The sequence below is a fragment of the Centroberyx affinis genome, unplaced genomic scaffold (genome assembly GCF_046629955.1).
Source record: "Centroberyx affinis isolate AG114_WGS23_722 - 3 ecotype Tasmania unplaced genomic scaffold, CSIRO-AGI_Caff_v1 ptg001705l_1, whole genome shotgun sequence".
NCBI classification, from domain to species: domain Eukaryota; kingdom Metazoa; phylum Chordata; class Actinopteri; order Beryciformes; family Berycidae; genus Centroberyx; species Centroberyx affinis.
In genome coordinates, this window is record NW_027280118.1 from 86,671 (window position 1) to 109,271 (window position 22,601).

Below are 22,601 nucleotides of genomic sequence, written 5' to 3' on the forward strand. Positions count from 1 at the left end.
TGCTTTGTCCCTGACATTTATGGAAAACAAGTGGAGAGCCATTTCAAACAATAAGCGGGTCAACTCTGACCTTCGATGGGAGGCAAATTGCTCATGTACAAGTCACAACATGGTGGCATGCCAACCATTACACCATTCTCAGTACAATCCTTGCATTCAGAATAGTAAACCCCCTGCAGAATCCCTGGTCTACAATTACCATTGCTGTGCTGTGAATTGCATTCCTAAGAAAAGAAACTGATCTTAAAATAGGAAGGCACTGGAATCATCCCACACGGTGCTTTACTTTCATATCATTTTGTCAGAGTAGGTATCAGTTACCTTAGATAGAGTTCAGCTGAGAGCAAAACATTTCACTTCCTCAATGACAACAAAGAAGGAACACTGCTTTGGCTTGAATACCATGTAGAAGCGAGAGGTGCCCTCTGGGAAGCGGGGCAGTTCATGTGGATTCCAAGTAATTCCCTATATGCAGTAGTCTTTTTCATTTGAATCGATACTTCAACTCCTTATTTGGGCTGTAGCAATAGTGCAATAGTATTGCAGCAAAAAGTAAAAACCCATTAGTCTCCTAAGGCCCTGGCATTGATATGCCCTGTCTTTAGTAACCGTGTGGTAAGGACGACGATGACGAAGAGGGAAAGGATGAAGATGGCGGTGCTGGCGAAGAGGTTGACAGTGCGTAGAAGCAGGTGGTACCACTCGCCTCCCGCTGGGTTCAGACACAGACCCTGCCCGGCCCGGTAAGGGTACGGGTAGCCAGCAGCGTGGGAGAGGTATCCGATGGCAACCGCTCCAAGGTAGGAGTAGTAGCAGAGAGGCCCGGTCAACACTGCTGCCATGGCGACGGCAAACATCAGCGGTGATGTCATTGCACTCAGGATGGAGAAGGTGTACGCCATCTCCCACTGAGACAGGACAGAAACACACTCATACACACACACACACACACACGTAAGAGGAAAGGAGAGCTGACTGATGTAGTTACCAGTAGCACCCAAGTGGGGGCAGCAGAGAGGTTTCATAAAAAGCTGTTGGAAAGTTACACAACTGAACTGTACAACAGAGTACATAACAGGCATTTGGCCCTCATAGCAGACTGGAGATATCTATGGTATCTGTGGTATGGTAAACAGCATGCCGGCAGAGCCAAGGTAAACTCCAGTGACTAAGTGCTAGTCAGCCGTCTCGGGGATCATTGGCAGTGATTGGCTCGGGAATCTCCCATGTACTTTTCCATCAATAAAACCATCAACACCACAGCACACTCACCAGAGACTTCCTGTTTTGGTCCCTGTTTGCCATGGCAATGGTGACGCCAGCCGCAGCGGCCTAGGGAGCAAGCAGCCGTGACATGAAAAGTGTGTGTGTTGACTCAGTGTAGAGCTGCTTACGTCAGGTGTGCCCGCCACAGTCCAAGACATGTGGGTCTGAGAACTCAAGAAGAATGGAGCTGGCTTCCAGTCATTTACAGCACTGGGAGTTCCTTCTAAATTACCTGTGTGTGTGTGTGTGTGTGTGTGTGTGTGTGTGTGTGTGTGTGTGTATGTGTGTGTGTGTGTGCGTGCGCGTGTATGTGTGTGTGCGCGTGTATGTGTGTGTGTGGGTGTGTGTGTGTGTGCGTGTGTCAGAACCAAAGAAAAACTCAGTCACCTACCAGTGTCCCAGTATCAAATAGTTTGAAGTTTGAAGAGTTTTGCTGTGTTACATATGCATACGGAGTTTGCACTTACTATACTATACTATACTATACTACACTACACTACACTACACTACACTACACTACACTATACTAACCCTATATGCCTATTTGTTTTCCTTTAGAGATAATTCAATTTTAAAAAACATATTTACAATAAAATATTATTCTAGAAAAAGTACATTTTCAGAAGTGTCATTAAAAACAACATTAATCCAATTTCTATGTGCATGTGTACCCAGTGTATGTGCAGCTGTACCTGCAGCAGGTTACCTACCAGTGTCCCGGTCCATATTGGTGCAGCTATCTTGGCGTCCCAGCTTAGGAACCAGGGCTTGAAGGAGCCACCGGGGAAAAAGGTCAGAACCCCAGACAGGACGCTCAGTAGTCCTAACGACAGTAAACTGCACCCTGCTGAACACCAACCTGACATCACAACTCGACACACACACACACACACACACCAGCTAATCCCACTTTAAAGGAAGTGGAACAGAGACAAATCATGAGAAGGAGAGGTGGAGGAACCAGGGCAACTGCAGACAAACACCTACATACAGGCTGTGTGTGTACAAAAGGAGGGAATGATGAGACGTGTGTGTGTGTGTGTGTGTGTGTGTGTGTGTGTGTGTGTCAGAGAGAGGGGGGGTGGGTGTATCACCACAAGGAATTCTCAAGGATAATACATTTCTTTAAAACATCTTTATTTAAACTCAGTTTCAGGGGGAAAGCAAAAAACGAACAGGAGAGAGGAAGACAGGAAAACAGGAAAAAGAAAGCAAAAACAGAAAGAAAGAAAGAAAGAAAGAAAGAAAGTAGAGACAAAGAAACAAAGAAGGTAAAGAAAAAGACAGACAGAAAGAAACACCATGCCAATACAATAACTGTCAGGATTCGAACACGTCTTAGCCTACTCAAGTCTCCTCTGCGCGGAGGAAGTACATCAAAGTAAAAGTCCTCTCTCTACCTCTCTTAAGTAGAGATGTAATTTCAAAGTAAAAGTCCTCCAGCTGTCCGGAGCGCCTCTGGTCGGAGGCCGCTCCCCCATGGCTTCTCTCCTTGCCCAGCGCTGAGTGAGCGAGCACCGGGACACTTTGCATAGAGCCAGAAAGATTTCACACAGGAGCAGTCACATCGCCGTCCAACGTTCCTCTTTAGCATCATCTGGATGGACTTGTCTCCTTGAGAGTGTGTGTGTCTGTGTGTGTGTGTGTGTGTGTGTGTGTGAGTGTGTGTGTGTGACTACAGCAGTGAAACACCAGTCTCAGAGGGTCTTGTGATTGTCAGGTGGGCGGAGCCTCAGAGCCTCACAGTCCTTTCAGAGGATCCCACCGCGTTCTGCTGATGACATCATCACCGTGCGTCTAACACACAAACATACACACACCCACCATAATTTAACCCCACCCCCCCCTACACGCCACACAGTGGCACAGCAATACAAACCATCAAAATACATCAAATTCAGAGCCGTTATATCTATAATGGCTTATTATTATTGTTATTGTTATTATATAGAGTTAAATACACAGTCAGGCACATTTACAATGGCTATAGAGCAGAAGGGGGAAACTCATGGTCCTTAAGGCCTTACAGTGTCCACTAGCTCTCTCCCTTTCAATATGGGACTGGAGTGTGTGTGTATGTGTGTATGTGTGTGTGTGTGTGTGTGTGTGTATGCGTGCGTGTGTGTGTGTGTGTACAGTAAGTGCCAGTAAGAGAGGTATACGCCAGTGAACTTGCAGCCATTGAGGACAAGAGTTGTCCCATTCCTAATTAAAGAGTTATACAAGCACACACACCGACCCTGGGAACACCGTCCCCATGGCAACAACTACGTCATATAAACAGCTTGACTCTGAGAGCTACACATCACACGCTCCTAAACACACTCCTCTATCAGTGATTTAAAAGCAAACACACGCTCCTAGCTATTACAGTACGGGCAGTGTACACACCTGCACCTGTCCCTGTGAGTGCAGCACAGTAAATATGGAGTTAAGAGACGCTCATAGTAACAGTGTCTTTTTTATGTGTGTTATGGGGAGAACAGGCACCAAAAAACCCCTGTTTTTATACAGAATGACCATGGAATACGACAGTGAGGTGTCCGAGTAGAAACTAAAGAACTAGTTGACAGTAACAAAAAGAAAGACTTGTTATCTAAAACAGTTTCCCTCATGAACCTGAAGACGTGTTATTTTTGGAATAAATATGGACAAGGACAATATTACCAGCTACTAGCATATACAATGACTAGTTTACTAGTTTGTTACTATCCACAATCAACAAGGATGTGAGAAAACTAACACTGGGTGTGTGCGAAGTGATGGCATGAGATAGATGGCAACAACTCGCAGCTCTTATGCGCATCTATTGCGTTATTACAAACGTTGTGTAACAGAGATGGAAATGTGTGGGCAACTCTACCAGAGAGTTTGATATGTTTCTTAGCGTGCATCATTCTATGTACAGATCTCTCACTGGGAACTGATTGAGAATTAGCTCATTGAACATTACGGTCCTCACGCGGATCTGAAACTCTCTTTCCCAGGTCAATAAAAAAACCGATCACAGAGGGACTCCAGAGGTGGAGCGCTGATAACGCCGCTCCAAGAATAGAGCTGTGCTGTGACCTGAACTCCCTCATGGAAAGGTTAGCCAGCCGCTATGCACCGCGGCTCTGCTGCATGGCAGTGATGGCATGCGGCGTCGGCAGGCAGGAGCACAGACCGGCCACAAGGAGGAGCTGCTGAAACCGTCCGAACCGTTATGTGATTCCTCCCTGAAGGAAAGGGATTGGAGGTTTAACAACTTCCTCTACAAGGGGCACAGTGACATGCTGTTCGAGCAGGAGATTGTTGCTTTCCAATGGCAGTGTCTGTCTATCTGTCTATCTATCTGTCTGTCTGTCTGTCTGTCTTTCTCCCAGTCTGTCTCTCCATCTAGCCCTCTATTTGTCTGTCTAACTGACAGTCTACCTGTCTATCTTATGATTAACACTTACAAAAATACAGGACTGATGATTGTCTTCTGGCAGGATTGTCAGTAGAGAATTCACAATGGCAGCTACATTATTTTACAGTAAAGTTTGTTTCTCGTTTTCATTCCTTTTAGAGCTTATCCGACATCTCTCCCCTTTCCGTGGCTTTGTTCTCTCAGGTGGAGCAAAGAGCTAGAGGCAGTGACCTCGCTTTCTGTACGAATACAGACGTATTATTGCACCAGATACAGTATCGTACAGTATTGGCTTACAGTCTCACACACACACAAACACTAAGAAGTCCGTTCTGAGGAGAAACTCAGTCTTTAAACTCCAGAGTCGTCATAAGACAGCTGCCAGAATCCTTTTTTTCTCGCTTTGTTTACATCCATCCGTTTTTTTTGTCGTCCAGCCGATTCTTTCCGACCCCTCTGTCCCCTGTTCCCTGTCTGTGTTTTCCAGGGAGAGAGACCCAGAGGTTCCAGGATGGGAATTTCATGCCGACAGGTCGGATATGACCAGTTTTTCCATCTTATTCCCGATTTCCCCAGGGACTTGAAGCTCATCTGACTCATACTCATCATCGAATGACCTTGGGAACACAACACACACATAGAACCGGTTAATTGTTGCTACATATAGATAGAAGCATTTGATACAATGTTTTGCTCATCAATTCCAAGTAATTAATCATCAACAGGAGTGTCTTTATGACTAGTGTTTGCAAGCTACTTTATTCCATGGAAAACTGAGTGGAAAACTATTCAGAGAACAGGTTTTGCATGAGTGTGTCTAGATTTCTATGCTTGTGTAAGCGTGTGTGAATGTGTGTGTGTCTGTGAGTTTCGTACCCCTCGTGTAGCTGTTCATTTGCCGTCTCCTCCGCCACCAGTATCTCATACTCCTCTGAGGCGTATTTATCCCAGTCAGATGGATCTGGACCCTCACTATCAATGTCCTGGAACACAACGCACACACACACACACACACACACACACACACACACCTCAAACATCAGTATTTACAGAGACACAGCAGTAGGAGAAGTTCACACTTCTTTACAACGAGTTGAAGCAGCCTTGTAAATAAAAACTACATGATGTAAAATCCTGAGTGCAAAAGAGGGCAAAACACAATAGGCAATAACAAGTATCATTAAAACTAATCTAAATGCATAGCAGCTGGAAGAGGGGAGAGAGAGACATTCACACTTCTGGGTACCAAAACCGTAGTCCATTGTTCTGCTGCTAATGGGGGTATTCAATGTGGAGGAAATTGTCAAAACTGTCTGTATTCATTTTCCAAGTCAGTGTTTTAGAATTCTAACAATGCTGGCATTTAAAGCTCAGATATTTCAGAAAAGTCATGGAAGGATGAGGACATTATAATTACGGTGTCGGAGAAAGTTTTAAATCTTAATGACCAGTGGTGTCTGCTTTTGGCCCTTTAAATGTATTTTCAATTCTTCGTTCAAGTTTAACAAGGAGATGGTAGGAAACTATTTTCATATCTGCATCATACTTTCCCTAAAATCTAAATAGTTAACAAGGAGACACTTTTTTACTTTAAACACACTGTGTAACAAGGAGATCCAATGCTTTTTAACTGTGTGCTTGTTTGACAATTAGTGCGCATTATTTCTGAATGCTGTCAAATGGTCTGATTTTTGCTTCTTCATTTTCCCAGCTGCAACATGTGATCATCGCCCCTCACTCCCCCTTCAAACCGCCAGCCCCTCCAGTGAAGCCAAATGCTGCATACAAGAGATGCAGATGCAGACCTTTTGCACAGCAAATGGGTCTCTCTGCTCGTGGTCCAGGTATTTCTCCAGGTTGAAGAAGGTGTCGAAGAATATGTGGGCCATCCGGCAGCGCTTCAGATCGCCCAGGGTGATCTTACCTGGAGACACAACACACACACACACACAGACACACAAACAAAAAAAAAACATGCACAGAGTTGAGAGAGGGAAAAAAGGTCCGGTAGGAAGTAGAAAAGAGAAAAGATAAAGACATGCATGTAAGATAGTGAGGAAAATACCAAAGGAGAGTTGGTACTACAAACCTTGGCTCTCAGGTTTGACCAGGTCGAGCATCTGGCAGAGCAAATCCTGGAAGGGCAGGGGTTCGATGCCCATCCCTTCCATCCTCTCACACTGCTCCTCGTAGAAATACTCCAACTCAAACATGGACAGGACGCCGTCGCCATCCACGTCCATACAGCGGAACCAGTACTCTATACTGGAGAGAGAGAGGACAGAGAGTCACACACTGGGCACAGACACTGGGCACAGACACAAGCACTTAACCGGTAATACAAGAAGTACATTTGTAACAGATGAGGGAGGGGGGGATCAGGCTGGAGAGTTTCATATTTAGACGTATTTACAGTACAGTCTGGACACACCTGATTGAATGTACTGTAATGTAATGCTTTTCATTATCTTAAAGCCATTTTGATCCAAACGGTTATTCTTAAATGCTTGAAATGTGTTTTTTTAGACAAATATAAATAGTGAAGTTGATGCCTATGTATGAATTTCTTTCCAAAGCCTTTGCCTTTCCATCAAGGCAAAGGGCAGCTACTTTAAAGAATCTAAAAGATAAGATAGTTTTGATTTGTTTAACACTTTTTAGATCACATAGTTTTGATGTCTTTACTATTATTCTAAAATGTGAAAAATAGTGAAAAATAGTGAAAAAAAAAAGAAAAATGCATGTGTCCAAACTTTTGACTGGTATTGTAAATGCACAAACAACTGCTCAATGACACACACACACACACACACACACGCACACAGGTGTATTACCTGGTGAGGTTTTTCTTGTCTTCCTCGGAGATGAGGAACCAGACAAACTCGGCGTAGCTCATCCTGCCCTCTCTCTGCACAGAGTTACCCCTGGAAACGAGCAGGACAGGGCCATTCATATTCAGTGTACCTACAGTATTATGGTGAAGTAATCCAACTCCTCTGTGTTTGTTTGTGTGTGTGTTTCTGCTTACCGAGTGACGGCCCCTGAGAACATTCTCTCAATGATTCTGTTTGAGGATGCTGTCACAGGAGAGAAAGAGGAAAATAAGCAAATGTGATTTTGTTAAAATACACAGAGACAAATGGATACAGCTGTAAACAATTGCATATACAGTCGATTGCGTAAGCACTGAATCAGCGAATTTAAGTTTGGCCCATTCAGAGTATAATAGAGTAACAGTGTAATGGATTTCATATTAGGCAAGATGAATGTGTGCAGCCCAGGAAGAAAAGCTGCTGTTTTGCTATGGCTAGTGGGGGTCCAAATAAACAAATCAATGTGCCAAATCAAAAAGACTGTCTGCTTCTGATTTAATATGGTTTTAAACTATATTAAATCAATAAAAGTCAGTTAAAAAAGACCAACTTCACGTCACAGACCATTTTTTATGGTTTTCACCAGTAAATAATATTTCCTTGCCTTAAGGTCTAATTTCTTTTGTGACATTCTTTTGATTCCAGCAACAGAATCAATACGCCACCCCACCACCTAACTGACTCACCAACTGACTGACTTACTGACAGACATGCTGGCTGTTTGCGTGTCTCACCGTGGTCGTTGTATCTCGCCAGGTCTTTGGGGTCGATGTAGAGGTCGTGATCGGTGTCCAGCTCCCAGAACTTGCAGTAGATGACGTAGAAGTGTTCGTAGGAGAAGTAGTCTGTGATCTGGTTGATGTCGTCCTCCTCCTCCAGCAGGGCCAGGGTCTGCAGGAAGTTGCTCCTGCGCAGCTCCATCATGGTGATGCGGCCCGTCCACGAACGGTTCACCACGTAGAATATCCGCTGGATCACCTGGGAAATGGCATTTATTTCCATCAGCATTAGTCAACTGAAATTATTTATGTAGCGTCACAAAGTGCTTTACAGCGTAACAAAAGGCAGAATAAATACAAATAAAAAGAGAGAGAGAGCAAGCAAGTGAATATTAAAGACACATGGACAAAGCTGGTGTTTGTCTTAATACTATAATGTATAGTATTGCTTGGAAAATCTTGCAATACAGAAGCAGGATAGGCATAGGATGACATTGATATATATACAGTATATACTGTGAGTGCATTACAGGCCAGCCTTCTCTCTCTCTCTCTCTCTCTCTCTCTGTCATTTATCTCTCTTATCTGGTTATGGCAGGGTTTCTTCAGTCTATGGAACTCGTATGGGATCTATATGAGAAATCTACTCTCTCTCTCTATTACTCCGCTTGCCATGTAGGGATCTACCAGCAATGCACCCACAACAGATTTGTGGCCTTGACCCATAATCTTAGTAAGACGAGTCTATACCATATATCAGAGACAATAGGCTCCCTCCAGGCTCCCTCTCTGTGACGCACACGCTCTTAAGCTTGGTAAAGTACGGATTAGCACCTATTTCCTGGTACATGGACCTCCAGCGGCCACTAATGTCTCATACAGTAGCGGGTCAGCTGGCCCGGACTGAAGGAAGTGTCTAAATATGGGCAAGTGGAGGGCCGGGGCCTCTGCAGCACCAGGCTGTAGGGGGCATAAGTGTTTCCATGATGTCATCACACAGTGACACACCAGAACCTCGGCCTTGCATTTCTACGCCTCGCCACGCAGCAAACCCTCACCTCGTGTTGCACGTGTCGCAGCTGTCCAAGTGCACACACACATTCACAGACATGCACACACACACACTCAGAAACACTCTGCTGCTAAAGATACTAGAGGTGCACAGAAGCAGTTTTGCTGACAAAGTAGAAGGAGTCAAATCTGAGAGCTCATCGATATTAAATACCGATTTGATTGCGATCATTTTGACCATGCAATGCCTGCACATGTTCACATTTTTAAGACTTTTTATGATTCATTGTTAACGTAATCCCACCATCCTCCTATCTGATTTTCTAATGTAACTGATAGATAATAATTTTAGTGTCATCAAACTAAGTGAGCGACAAAGTAAGTGTGATTTCTATCCAACTACTATATCTTACACTGCCATTAGCACTCGTCCACTGCTGTTAACCTAGGCCGCCGGGTGCTTTTGCACTCTTTACTATTACATTATATTATATTAGAATAGCACTTTTCTCAACAAAGTTAAAATTGAATTAAACAAAATCATAATAATAAAACCACCAGCTGTAATAATGGATAAACTGGAAGTGCTGGCTTCATTATGGCCTGCTCAGCAGAACAGAAATAGCTTGAGGCTAAATGACAATGATATTATCATAACAATAACAATTTACATACAAATCACAACACTGCAGACTTAAAAGGTCACTCAGCAGTTCAGCGACTATGAAGTACTCTATCATAATGAAGCTGAAAGGACAAGTGATAGTGGAGGCTCATAAAGGACCAATCAGCAAAGCTTAGAGATCCGACTGTGTGCCCAAGTCTCACCCTTTATCCCCAAAACCTCTAGCTTTGTGGTGCACAAATACGTCATGTGTTCAATTCATGTAAACATATGAGTGTAGCATGCTCATCAAAGGAATGTGATAATGGCTTGTAAGCAATATTTAGAAGTAAGCATGTAAATTTGCTCCTAAAGACCAAATTTGGAGCCATAGCTCCCAAAATGTTCATGCCTGCATTCCCTCTGATATCCTTAATAGTCTTTACTGTTTTCTTTTTTTGACTCAGAAATGCCCAAACTTTGCCACATTGAGGGTCAATGACCAAAATATAGGGTTGGCTGTGAGGTAAAAAAACAAAAAAATGAACGTGAACACTGATTATGTAGAAAAAAGTCAGCATTACGCTATCCCAGAATCACTCCTCAAATAAAATTAGATCAAGAGAGACTAAATAGAGAAACTTCCCACCCTCTGGTACCCTTAGAAGGGACAAAAAGAGTCTTCAGAGTCATATGGGCCCGGGAGTCAGATTTTGACCTTTTTCGGCCAAATCCAACTGATCCAACTATACATTTTTCACATAGGTCACTCTGCCAGCTGCTGCTATCTCCCAAGCCGTTTACCGTTGTGATGTAGCGGGAATGGAATTCAGGAGCATCTTTCAGAAACGTCAGCCCAGGGTGGGTATCCACTATGTCCTAATCAGACAGAGACAAACAGGAAGAAACAGAAAAAAATATCTTTTAGACAAGTTTGTGGGGGGGATATAGAGAAGGCTGGACAGATATGGTTGAGTCATTTCCTCTAGAATCACGTTTTTAAAACCTGCTTCAACCCAATTTTAGAAACTCTTCCCTACCTCCTGCTTCCCCGACTCTGACCGAGTGAAGTCATATATATCATTACTCATAAATGTCTTTGAATTTAACTGGCGGTACAGATTGGGTGATTGTTTGTTTGAATGACTGACTGATTGATGCATATTAATATGTTGTTTACCTGCAGTAGAGGAATGAAGTCCTCCTGCTCCAGGTAGTTACAGCCAGGCTTGGCTAGCAGGTTAATAAACTTAGACGAATCATCATGGCAACTGTGCAACAACCTGAGGAGAGGAGAGGAGAGGAGAGGAGAGGAGAGGAGAGAAGAGAAGAGAAGAGAAGAGAAGAGAAGAGAAGAGAAGAGAAGAGAAGAGAAGAGAAGAGAAGAGAAGAGAAGAGAAGAGAAGAGAAGAGAAGAGCAGGATAGAGAGAGAGAGTCAATATTCTGACCCGATGACAGATTAGTAGTGAAATGAGAGTCAGATGGAGGTGAGGGTCGTCTTACTTCCTCCAGGTTGCGATGAAGGAGTGAACAGAGACGAAGCCTGTCCTCTCTCCGCCCGCTCCGTTGAACATGGGGGCCTTCCAGTAAAGTGGACACCCGCATGCCTGGACAGAAACAGAGTCTACATGAAGGGTGGAGACACACTACAACACTGCTTCAGCCCAGAGTTTTAAGATCAAGACACTCCATAAGTCTGTGAGATTAAACTAGTGTGGCAATTTCTACTTGATCTCTTAGATTTGTGTAGGACAACCGAACTGAAGGTGAATCCTTTCAGATAAAATCTTTCAGTGTGAATCCGCTCTCACACAACACCATAATATATTATAACCCAGTTCCTCAGATAAGGATAAAGCCAATCCTAGACTATAACATCTCTTTATATGGAGTTACCCACTGAACAGGGGATACCCGCTGTTTTTGTTAGGACTATTATACACTGAGTGCTGAAAATAATTAGAAAACTTCATCCATTTAATAGACTAACCAGGTGAATCCATGTGAAAACTATGACTCCATATTGATTTCACCTATTACTGTAAGTCAGCGTTAATCATATAGAGAGAGAGATGTACATGAAGTGAATGAGATGGGTTAAAGAAGGATTTTTAAGCCTTGAGACAACTGAGACATGGACTGTTTTTAATTCATTATTACTCAAAAGCACAACAATCTGTGCACTTGCCCTTTAGTAGTTTTTTCTTTTTTCATCTTTATTTATTGTTTAATTTACCGCTAACATTTTTATTTATCTTTTAAAACAGTTTGTAACTCTGATTTAGAAGGTTTTTCTAATATTTTGTCCACTGAATATTACAATGTAACACGTTAAATTGCTGACCTTAGCGATCTTGCCCATTTCATATATGTCGGCCTTTTCCTCCTCGAACTCGGTGAAGGCGGTCTCGATGGCAGCGATGGCCGTGTCGTGGTTGGGGGCGGGGCCTGGGGCAGGAAGCCCGCGGGGGTAGTAGAACCTGGGAATGTTGACGGCGGGGGGAGGAGGGGTGACGATCACCGGGGCCGGAGGAGGGCTGGGCGAGCGGGGCGTGGGGGTGGGCGTGGCCGGGGCCGGGGCGGGGGCCGGCGGAGGTGTGCCTGGTTTCTTCTCCGGTTTGGACTGGACCTGAGGAGAGAGAGAGGGAGAAGCTCAAGTATGCGAATAGGTGAGCAGTGTTGGGGTGGATTGCTTTTTTGTGGTTACTAGAAACTCAGCGCATTAGTTTTTCAATTCTTCTAATCCATCATTAGTTACTTTTTTTATATGAGAAAGTTGCTACTTTTATTTTTCTTTTATAATTGTTTCATTTTGTTAGCGTAAATATTAAAAGACAGGTTTTTAAGTTAAATAACTAAGTAAAGTAACTAATTACTTTAAAAGGGAACTTTCCCCAACACTGTAGGTAAGACAAAACTGCACTTTATGAGGATAAAGGACCTGCGTAAGGGAAATGGTGGGAAACTGCTACTGAGTCATAAACATACAAACAATGAGACACTTGTTTTACAATCAATCTTAGTCAGTCAGTCAGGTACTGAGCAGTCAGCAGTGAAGTCCAGACCCTTTAAACATTTGGCAGGAAAAGCTCTAGGTGGCACGACACCATAGCAATCAGGAACATGCAGTGCTGCAGTCAAACATCATTTATTCTAATCTCAGTCACCTAAAATGACCGGTAAACTGAATGGGGGAAAATTAACAACACATGTGGAAATGGTAATATTGCATTAACTGTGAACAGTTCTGCTGATTTGATCAACCCCCTTTCCTGTGGAGATCCTATTATTCTGTGACATCCACCAATGCATGAACATCAGTGAGGAATTCAAACCTGACAATGAAGGAAGATTGAACTTGTGTGTTTTGTTGAGTGTTTGGTCTCTAGAGTGCTACACAAGTAACTCAATTAGGACTGCACTTCAGATTCCAGAGAAGTGCATTCTGGGTAGTATGCACACATTAGAAAATTGTATAATTTATCTGGGTTTAGGAAAAACTGGTTGATAAATTTCAGTTCTGAAAAAGATGTATTCAATGTTCCTTCAACTTTTTCGATTCCGTTTTTTAATAGACTGATGGAAGGCAGGAAAATTCAAGCTGGAAAAAAAAAAGGTAGAGATTAATTCCAGCTATCTCTATTTGGGACCTCAGTGCAAGACTGGCATCATGTACCAAAAAAATGTACCCATATGCTTATAAATTAAAGTGAATTTGGCCTCGGGAAAAGCACCAGTTGGGAATGCTTCAGCATCAACACATTCAAGTATCTAATTCACAACCAAAACAGGTTGACAGTCTGGATATTCTGACCATTTCCATCAGAGCCAGACTAAGGTTAAGTCAGTCACTGGCGTCCAATCTGTTACACTGGCATAAAGGCTCTATTTTGCTCTAAAATTACATATGTGTCATTTGAAAAATAACTGACACCTTGTCTTACAAAATAACAACACTAGAGAGGAAGCAGCCATCTGTATTTCTTCGTATAACACCCCCCTACACACACACACACACAATGAAGTCCAAAGAAACAAATGAACATTTAATTAACACTGCCCGAATCAAAATGCTTAGTCTCTTAGAGTACGGGCTCCCTGGTGCCTGAGGATTTGGGTGTGTGTTTGGTGTGTGTGTGTGTGTGTGTGTGTGTGTGTGTGTGTGTGCCCGAGGGCCTCCATACTGTGTGTATTGAGCAGGACAGCTGTAGCCCTCCTCCCCCTCCCGCTCTCCTTCACAGCGTTCATTCTATCACTCTATTCCTGAACCTCCTGCCCTATTAATACCCTACTGGTATCTGCCTCAGAATAGTTTGTCTTCCCTGGCATGTCACTCTGTGTGTCTAAGAGGAACACTGTGCATGTATATGGGTATGTGTGTAGTTAATGTATGATTAATATTCTTTTGTGTGTGTGTGTGTGTGTTTGTGTGTATAGAGCGAATGTGGGAATGAGAGAGAAAGAAATAAAGAGAGAAACGGAGATACATATTTAGAGTGTATTTTGAGTGCATTTTCTGTGCGTCTAGCTTGCTTGTGTGTGTTTCTCATGAGTGTGCATTTCGTGTGCATGTCTCAGCTTGCACCCCGTCCTCCCTGCTTGTTGCACCGACTGACCTGTTGCTGCTGGAAGGACTTGAGTCTCTTCTTGAAGCGTGAGGGCAGCACAAAGTCACACCCCCTGGCCAGAAAGGCCAGCTCCCCCCTCAGGTCAGGGTCCCGGCGTAGCGACGTCTCCTTGATCATCATGGTGGGGGCCGAGACACGCAACCCCCCACCTGACACGGCCACCGGCGCGGCTACTGACACGGCGGCTACTGGCGGAGCAGCTCGGCCGGCGACCGACCGGTGAAAGGGCCGGCGGATAGAGTGTAAATCGACTGGATGTTAGTAAAGCAGTCCGCTGACCAGCCCGGATATCCAGGAGGAGAATAAGCAGTAACCAAACGGCCCGACAGCTGAGGACAGCAGAGGAATATCCAGTGTGTGTCTGAATGATTTCACACAAAATGTCTCTTGCTGATCTCTATTCAGCACATGAACACAGGCTCACTCACGCTCACAGAAAATCTCTCCACCAGACTCCACTCTTACGCACGCTCTCCCAAGGCTGGGTCCTGTGCAGCAGTAATCCAGCAGTGTATCTGTGTAAAGAGATGTTCCTTAGGACTCCCTTGATGGTGTACAGGCCGGGAGGCAGAACCATGGTACCAGGCTAACTTGTGGCCAATCGTAACCCAACAGAGTGGCCTCTCTCTGGGGTAGAAAAGCTCTTCACTCCCCCCTGTTTGCTCTGGATGTACGTATCTAGTGTAGTCTCACTGGTGCCTGTCGCTCCAAGCTGGGCTCTGACAGACTGCACTGAGAAACATGAGCCATGCCGGGGTCTGGCAACACACACACACACACACACACACACACACACACACACACACACACAGCAAACCGGCTGTCCTGAGCATTAGGGTGGGGAGGGGGGGTTCGGCCATGTTGCATATCTGCGTGTAGTGATTTGCCGGCCCGCAGCCCCCCTCAGCCCCCGCCTCTGACTAAAGTTAGCCATTGGGAAGTGAAAATGCAAAGCGTTTCTGATTGAAATCATTTTGCTGCAGACAGGAAGCTTGGGTCTGTGCTTCAGTGTGTGTGGCGGTGCAGAATGGCTAAGAAAAGTCAGCCTAAATATTAGTTTCATAGAGGTCATTTGGGATACAGAGATGAATCAGCAGGTGTAGCACCAAAACTGGTAACATAGTTCCACTAGACTAGACTGGCTAGAAAGAGCGGTGTTTCCTTTTGCTGGAACATTTACATTTTTAACATGCCTCTAGAATGACTCTTGATCAGTACCTACCCCAGGAATCCAGAGCCACCACTAGGATTGAAGCTGATTTCCTGATGCTTGTTATGCAGGAAAAAAATCCTTTTTGAGATGTAGAACATAAAGCACAGAAAAACTCAACAGTATCAGAATTACATCACCAGTTTGTATGGTTTGGAAGTATCACTTTGTAGCCTGTGTTTACAAAATGAAAGTGAGTGACATCACTGAGGATACCGGCTAATAATGGTGGTTGGATGCTCATGCACTAATAACGTGAAATATAATTTTAAGGAGTCTCTAGGGCTAGCCCCAATTAATTATCCTGGTTAACATTCACATGCCTGCTAAATTAACTATTAACATTAATTAATATTAATATTAACAGCATCTACAGTAACAACAATTAACAGTGTGTGTACATAGACTAGTGTAGATTGTGTAAATTGCCGATACAACGTCCTCCATCTGCCAGGAGCCCTTTCCACACATAAAAACGCTATGTGTGAACGCAGCCTTAGACTGCCTGTTCTGCCAGCTGTGCCAGGTCAGCCCAGCGCCCCTTCAGTGCCACCCAACACCAGTCTTCACCCCCCGCTCTGCACTGTGAGAGCAGGAGGGGATCCCTCAGGACGGACAGGCGTGTGCTACTCTAAACTTGACCAGCTAAAACCCCTCCAAGACTAAGATAGTACGCCCAAATGTCTGCCGTATAACTGTTTATACATACTGTATATATCAATGCTTGTCGCTGACTGTCAAAGAAAAAGAAACTGTGTCTTTCTCAGAATCTGTTGGCGCAGTAAACATGCATGCCGGTGCGGTTGAGTTTCAGAGCAGCAGAGAGGGAGAGTCTAGCGCCCTCTAGTGACGCCCCGGACTCTCTGAGAGTAGAAGCTCATTAAGTTGACAGATATATTTAAGTAGAAACACATCACCGCTCTTGGAAGAAAACTGCCTTGACTAATACCAGTGAGACAACATTTCAGGAACTGAAAAGACACGCTGATTTCCCCACTGAAGCCGATGTACTTGTGGGCAAATCCAGTGTGATTTTTGATTAGATTTTCCAGCCTTCTGGGGTCATGAATAGTGCATAGAGGGCCATTTAAGCTTTCAATTCAAATGAAAAGAAATGAAAAACACCGAAATCAGGTTTGTGAGGTTTTCCCATGACTGTTACTTTTATTTGGGTCTAGTGCATATAGATGACTTTTTCTAAATAAGTAGTTTCTAAAAAAAAATCCAATCTAACCTGCGGGTTAACACGGGGCCTCGTTTTTAATTTTAATCACATTTTCCTTTAGATTTCTATCTGTAACTATTTTTCTGCTCTATGTTCGATCATTTACAAAGCTGTCCTCGTACCTGCTATCTGCTATCTTTGTCCCATGTGTCAGTATGTAATTCATTACTATGTAAATTGTCAATATGTCTCTGTACCAATACCAACGAGATAAATTATAGATTTATTGTACTTAGCGAATAAAGGGATTCAGATTTCATACACAGTATAAGTGGCATGCTGGCTTGTTATTTAAGCATCAACTAGTCAGACTTATAGGTATACTGTAAGTGTGTGATAGGTGGCATGGGGTGAAATGGTGTGTGAGTAGTAACAGAGATCTGACATAGTGGACATGCAGAAAATTCCAGTGTGTGTATGTGAGTTTGGGTTTTTTAGGGGTGGACTTTCCGAGGAAATGAACAAGTCACCTTGTGTTTTTATGCCAGCTCTTCTCAGTGTGTGTGTGTGTGTGTGTGTGTGTGTGTGTGTGTGTGTGTGTGTTAGCGAGTGGGCGATTTACAAAACAAGTGAGTCACCTTGGGTTTTAGGGTAACTCCTCTCAGCTCTCTGGTCGCCCTACTGGATTCTTTGGAACAACTGGACTCTGGTGCTAAAGCCAAGGTCACATACCAAACCCACATACACCCACACACTCTCACACACACACACACATTGTCATCTTTCCAAGCAGTTCTCACCTCCGTGCTGGAGGGGGAAACATTATACAATCACTATCTCGTGTCTATCAACAAATGAGCACGATCTGGGGAGCGCACCAACTGCTTTCTCACCAGCCTCACATCTCCGCTCTCTCTCTCTGGCCATGCACTTGTTATATCATAAATCTCTGTATAAAGAGATGTGTATGTGTGTGTGTGTGCGTGTGTGCGTGTGTGTAAAGGAACAGATGCCAGAACAGCCAGAACAGATGCCATTGGGCAGCTGTGTGCTCTTTTCCTGTCTGACTGACAGGCGGTGTAACCCAGCCCTCTGAAAATCTCTCCGCTGGGTCCTAAAACCTGTCCCACACTCTAAAGTTACACTCCGCTCCATCTTTTCAAACATTTGCCACTTAAGATGTGGAAACCAAACCAATAAAGGATGAAACTGCTGATTGCGAGGATGGTGAATTGACAAGTGGAAGTTGAGTCCTTTGAAGACACTGAGATGTTCCACTTGGACCTACAGTATGTGAGACAGTCTGCTGAGGCGGCGAAAAAAGGATTGAGCCCGCTGGGACGGTGTGTCCCCATAGGAAGGTTATATAAGGTTAGTAATAGGGGTTAAGGGTCACACAGTCAAAACCGCTGTAACCATTCATCTTTACCGGTAGTCACAAATCACGGGACGTACCGACTGGAATGTCTGCAAGGGGGACGGAACACATCGAGTTTCCAGGGACTACTTTCTCTGTTTCCATGGAACAGCACAGCTAAAAATCACTGCACAGCGGATGAACACGTGGCTGCTCACCTGAAATAGTTCAAAAAATAAACCTGGCTAAATGAGCTATATTGAAGTAATGATATTTCACAAATTTATGATGAATCTACAGGCCATTTAATAAAAAAACACTAACAACTTTTTATTTCTAAAACATCATTCTTCTTACTTTGGATAATGCCCACTCTCACTCAACACAGCGTACGCTAAAGATATAAACTCTTTCCTCTGCCCACTCCTCATACCTCATCCCACCCCTTTGCCACGGGAACAGGTGAGTCAGCAGCCTTCAGAGAATTGATCAGACAGGTGCATGATGGGAAGAGGGAAGGGAGCGGTATAGAGGATCAGCTGTCCAACAACAACTGACGCCTCGGCCTTTTTCCAAGTGCTAAATACACACTGTATACACACACACACACACACACACACTCTTAGAGGGTCTAATTAGTGTACAAGCATTGATACACGTGTCTAATTTGTCATGGTGTCTCGTATGTGTGTGTGTGTGTGTGTGTGTGTGTGTGTGTGTGTGTGTGCGTGTGTGTGTGTGTGTGTGCATGCGTGCCTTGGTGGATCCAGTTAACAGGAACTGCTTCTTTCAGTCTTCGGAGAGGTTGAATAGTGTGAACATAACAACTTCCTAAACACAGGCACACATTTACAAACACACACACACACACACACACACACACACACACACACACACACACACGCACACACACGCACACATTGCATGTAAAATTATCCATGTAAATATAGCCTGCAATTTGATGTTTATTTCTGCTTCAGGCACTGGGCAGACTTCACACACACACACACACACACACACACACACACACACACACACACAGGGTTGGGAAGGATACTTTGAAAATAGAATTCATTAGAGACTGCTGATAACCTGGTAGATTTATAATCAGGAATGTGACTGCTCAAACTGAGTAAACTGGTTACTTTGGATTTGGACTACTTTGGATTTTCTTACTTTTAAAATGTATAGTATATGTAATTAATGAAAAAAGTTATGTTTGTGTCTCACAATCAAAATGCATTTTTACCCTTTAAGCAAGTTTCTGAGTAATCCAATCATGTACTTTTTCAAAACTATTCATCTTATTACTTTTTTCCAATAACTACGATAAATTACAATTACTATTTTTTTGTAAGAAGATTACTGTAATCATATCTGCATTGGCAAGTGACTGTTGTTGTGCCAGCCAGTCTTATATTTTTATGTAATGTTGTTTTTAATACTTGCAGTGAAACCAACTGCCCATTGGGACAAATAAAGTTGAAACGTTGAAAGTTGAACTTGAAGTTGATATCACATGAAATAGGCTGCTCCCCTCCCCAAGTCTGCAAATACACACACACACACACACACACACACACACACACTTGAGAGCAAGCATGCCAAATGCCATCTCCATGGTGATAACCCTTTCCCTGGATTGAGTGGCGGGTGGAATGCTCCCAGGGTTACCGTGCCAACAGCAGGAAACGCAGTTCACATCGCTGCTCCATTCGCTATTCCCAGCCTCACTTCCTCTTACAAGACACACACACATACACATGCACGCACACGCACACACACACACTCACACACAAACACACAAAGCTGCCTTGGGAACCCCCTCTGAAATGCAGCAGTAAACCAACTTCAACTCAAGTGCTGCTTCCGTAGCAGATGAAGTGAATCGGTGCCGGCCACAGTCTACCCCACATCCGAATCAGAGAACAACAACATGGGTGCCACAGCTAGCCTTGTGTCTGTGTGGTACCAAAGACTGGAGATAAGACAGACCGCCCCGTAACAAAAACGTCACAGGCTCGATCACCACAGCAGCCATCTGTCAAAGTGTTTTTGAGCAAGCCATTAAACCTAAATGCTCACTCACTGTATGCCACTCTGGAAAAGTAAATGGCTTAAAAAAATGTGAAATTCACCTTTAAGGCAATAATAAACAAGCCAATGTTTCTAGCAGCTTGGCTGTGCAATAGAGCCCCAAAAGTTGCCCCGATAATCATGGGAGGAACCTGCCAGGAAAACATGTAATAGATTTTTGACTCTATGTGTCACTTTACTGCCTATTTCTGGGAGTGTTGCCCATCTACATCACCCAGAAAACTGTCCAGTGTATCACCTCTCTCCGCCAACATGGGAACAGGGCCTGTCAACAACCAATGTTTAATAACAACAAACTCCAAGCCTTCATAAGGCAGCATGGCAGCCTATTTTTATACACACGGCTATTAGGGTAAGTTTAGCATTACCTTCCCATGGCTATCTTAGGATTTGGAGTAAGTAAGCTAATCCTACATCAGCGATAGAGATCAGCCTCAGATCTGGAGCTGCAGAGGGAGAGCTGTCACTACAGTGCAGTAAGAGCCTCTGGACGGCCAATGGGACAGCAGTTCAGCTCCTGTTTCTTTTCTTTTTTTTCAGATAGAAGAGTAAAGATAGACAGGAGTGTTAGGAGGGAGAAATGTGGCAGCATTCAGTGGCAGCCAGAGCACAAGCCATTGCCCATCCTGCATTATTACAAACAAACCCTTATGGGGGGTGGAGCGACAGTAAGGCAGCACTGCAGGGCGCACATGAAAAGTGGGGACTTCTATGCGGGCTGCATCTGTAGCATTTACACCCATACGCCATAGATGTACCATACATACCATGTTAAGATCCCCTTGCCATACACCCAGAGTGACATTTTCCCAGTCCGCTACATCATCCAGTCAACTTTACCAACCCAAAGTGAAGACGCCTGAGATAAAACAATAACCTCTGGATAACACTCCACCCGGTCCCAACTGGATTGCCAGTACTGCAGGTCTGTTGCTCTCAGTAAAGAGGTAACTTGAACCACTCTTTCAAAAGACCAACGGTCGTTTCATCATGATAATGTCACAAACTTGGCAGATCGTGTCATCGTTACAACACCGGATGGGTTTTTCTTCATGCACTTTACTGTTGTTGATACAAATGTAAAATGTGAGCAGGGTGAAAAATAGAAATGCAAGGCAAGAAACATAAAAGTAAGAAGTCAAAAACAATTCATAAAAGATCGTTACGTAAAAGTGAGCCTATCAAAATGAGTTTTAAGAAGTGATTTAAAAGATGACCTTGACGACAATGGTGACCAAGTTGGCGTTGCCCCGCACCAGATCCAGACTTTCACCCAACTGTTCTTAATGTGTTTATTCTGCGTATTTCGTTGTATTATGTTCCCTTTTTTTAATCAACATTTAATCTTTGTTTTTCCCACTCTCTGCACCAATTGCATGCCTGACCGTCCAGGAAGGGAGATTCCTCTCTTTGATGCCATTCCCAAGGTTTCTTCCATGTTTTTTTTCATTGTCCTGATTGAGGGTCTAAGTTTGGGAGGAGTCGTTTTCATTTATTGTTTCATAATGCTGGGCGTTGTGGAGTCCTTTGAGAGTGTAACTGTGATTAAGGGCTATACAAATAAACTCGACATGTTACTGATTCAGCCTAAGGAGGGTCATTCCAGACTCTAGGACCCATGAGAAACAAGGCTCCGTCTTACTTTAACATCCAGAACCAAGTGCAATATTCTCCATATCTCTGTATATATTTGTTTATTCATTTTTTTTCTATTACTGACTTCCATAGCTTCCTATTAGTGCAATGAGTCTGGTTCCAACAGAAAACCACCTCCATACTGTATAGAAAAGAGACCTATTCCCCGTATTTAATTTTGTATACACTACTTTCATGATTTTTATGTTCTGTTAGGTTGAATGCAACCCACCAAGTTTAATTCCTTCCTATTTGCACACTTACTTGGACAATAAAACTGATTCTGGTGTTAGTTCATAGCTCAACCTGTAGATGGAGATATAGATCCTTCTCATAACAAACAGCCGGACTGGGACAGTGTGTGTGTCTGTGCTGGAGCCTGAGAAACGCTAGAGGGTAGCAGCTCTTTGTCTGTCACCGTGACCTGAACTGTCCTACACTCCAGCCTGACAGATGAACCTGGATCTGACAGCAGACGCCGGTTTCTGCTGCTTTAGATCTCCTCCGCTTCAGCTCCTTTGTCTCGTCCTATTCTGGGCCAAGATTCCTGAAAGCGTCTTGGCAGTAGGATTGTTATGAAGGTATTATTAAGGTATTCAGAGGTTGGTATGATGAAAACTGTGTGTTTTTTTTTAGATCGCCAG

The 22,601-nt window shown here is 43.8% G+C and overlaps 2 protein-coding genes across 6 annotated transcripts in view; both read right to left on the bottom strand.

The window, feature by feature from the left end:
- Positions 1-563: 563 nt before the first annotated feature.
- Positions 564-2,132, bottom strand: LOC139651687 (transmembrane protein 212-like). The gene is made up of 2 exons (XM_071528703.1): positions 1,959-2,132; positions 564-908 (listed from the first exon to the last, which is right to left on the bottom strand). The coding sequence occupies exons 1-2, from the start codon at positions 2,130-2,132 to the stop codon at positions 564-566; spliced, it is 519 nt and encodes a 172-aa protein (XP_071384804.1).
- A 285-nt stretch (positions 2,133-2,417) lies between these two features.
- The window catches only part of ppp2r3a (protein phosphatase 2, regulatory subunit B'', alpha), a 29,572-nt gene continuing 9,388 nt past the window's right edge, over positions 2,418-22,601 (bottom strand). For 2 of the 5 annotated variants that reach the window (XM_071528698.1, XM_071528699.1), the window contains 11 exons: positions 12,210-12,488; positions 11,369-11,472; positions 11,045-11,147; positions 10,669-10,743; positions 8,265-8,508; positions 7,686-7,734; positions 7,492-7,581; positions 6,747-6,922; positions 6,463-6,581; positions 5,534-5,640; positions 2,418-5,274 (listed from right to left, as the gene is read on the bottom strand). In XM_071528698.1, coding sequence (XP_071384799.1) covers positions 5,178-5,274; positions 5,534-5,640; positions 6,463-6,581; positions 6,747-6,922; positions 7,492-7,581; positions 7,686-7,734; positions 8,265-8,508; positions 10,669-10,743; positions 11,045-11,147; positions 11,369-11,472; positions 12,210-12,488 — 1,443 coding nt within the window. In that variant the 3' untranslated portion in view covers positions 2,418-5,177. Of the gene's footprint in view, positions 5,275-5,533; positions 5,641-6,462; positions 6,582-6,746; positions 6,923-7,491; positions 7,582-7,685; positions 7,735-8,264; positions 8,509-10,668; positions 10,744-11,044; positions 11,148-11,368; positions 11,473-12,209; positions 12,495-14,481; positions 14,614-22,601 lie in introns of those variants that run through there. The other 3 variants (XM_071528697.1, XM_071528700.1, XM_071528701.1) reach the window with 2 other exon arrangements.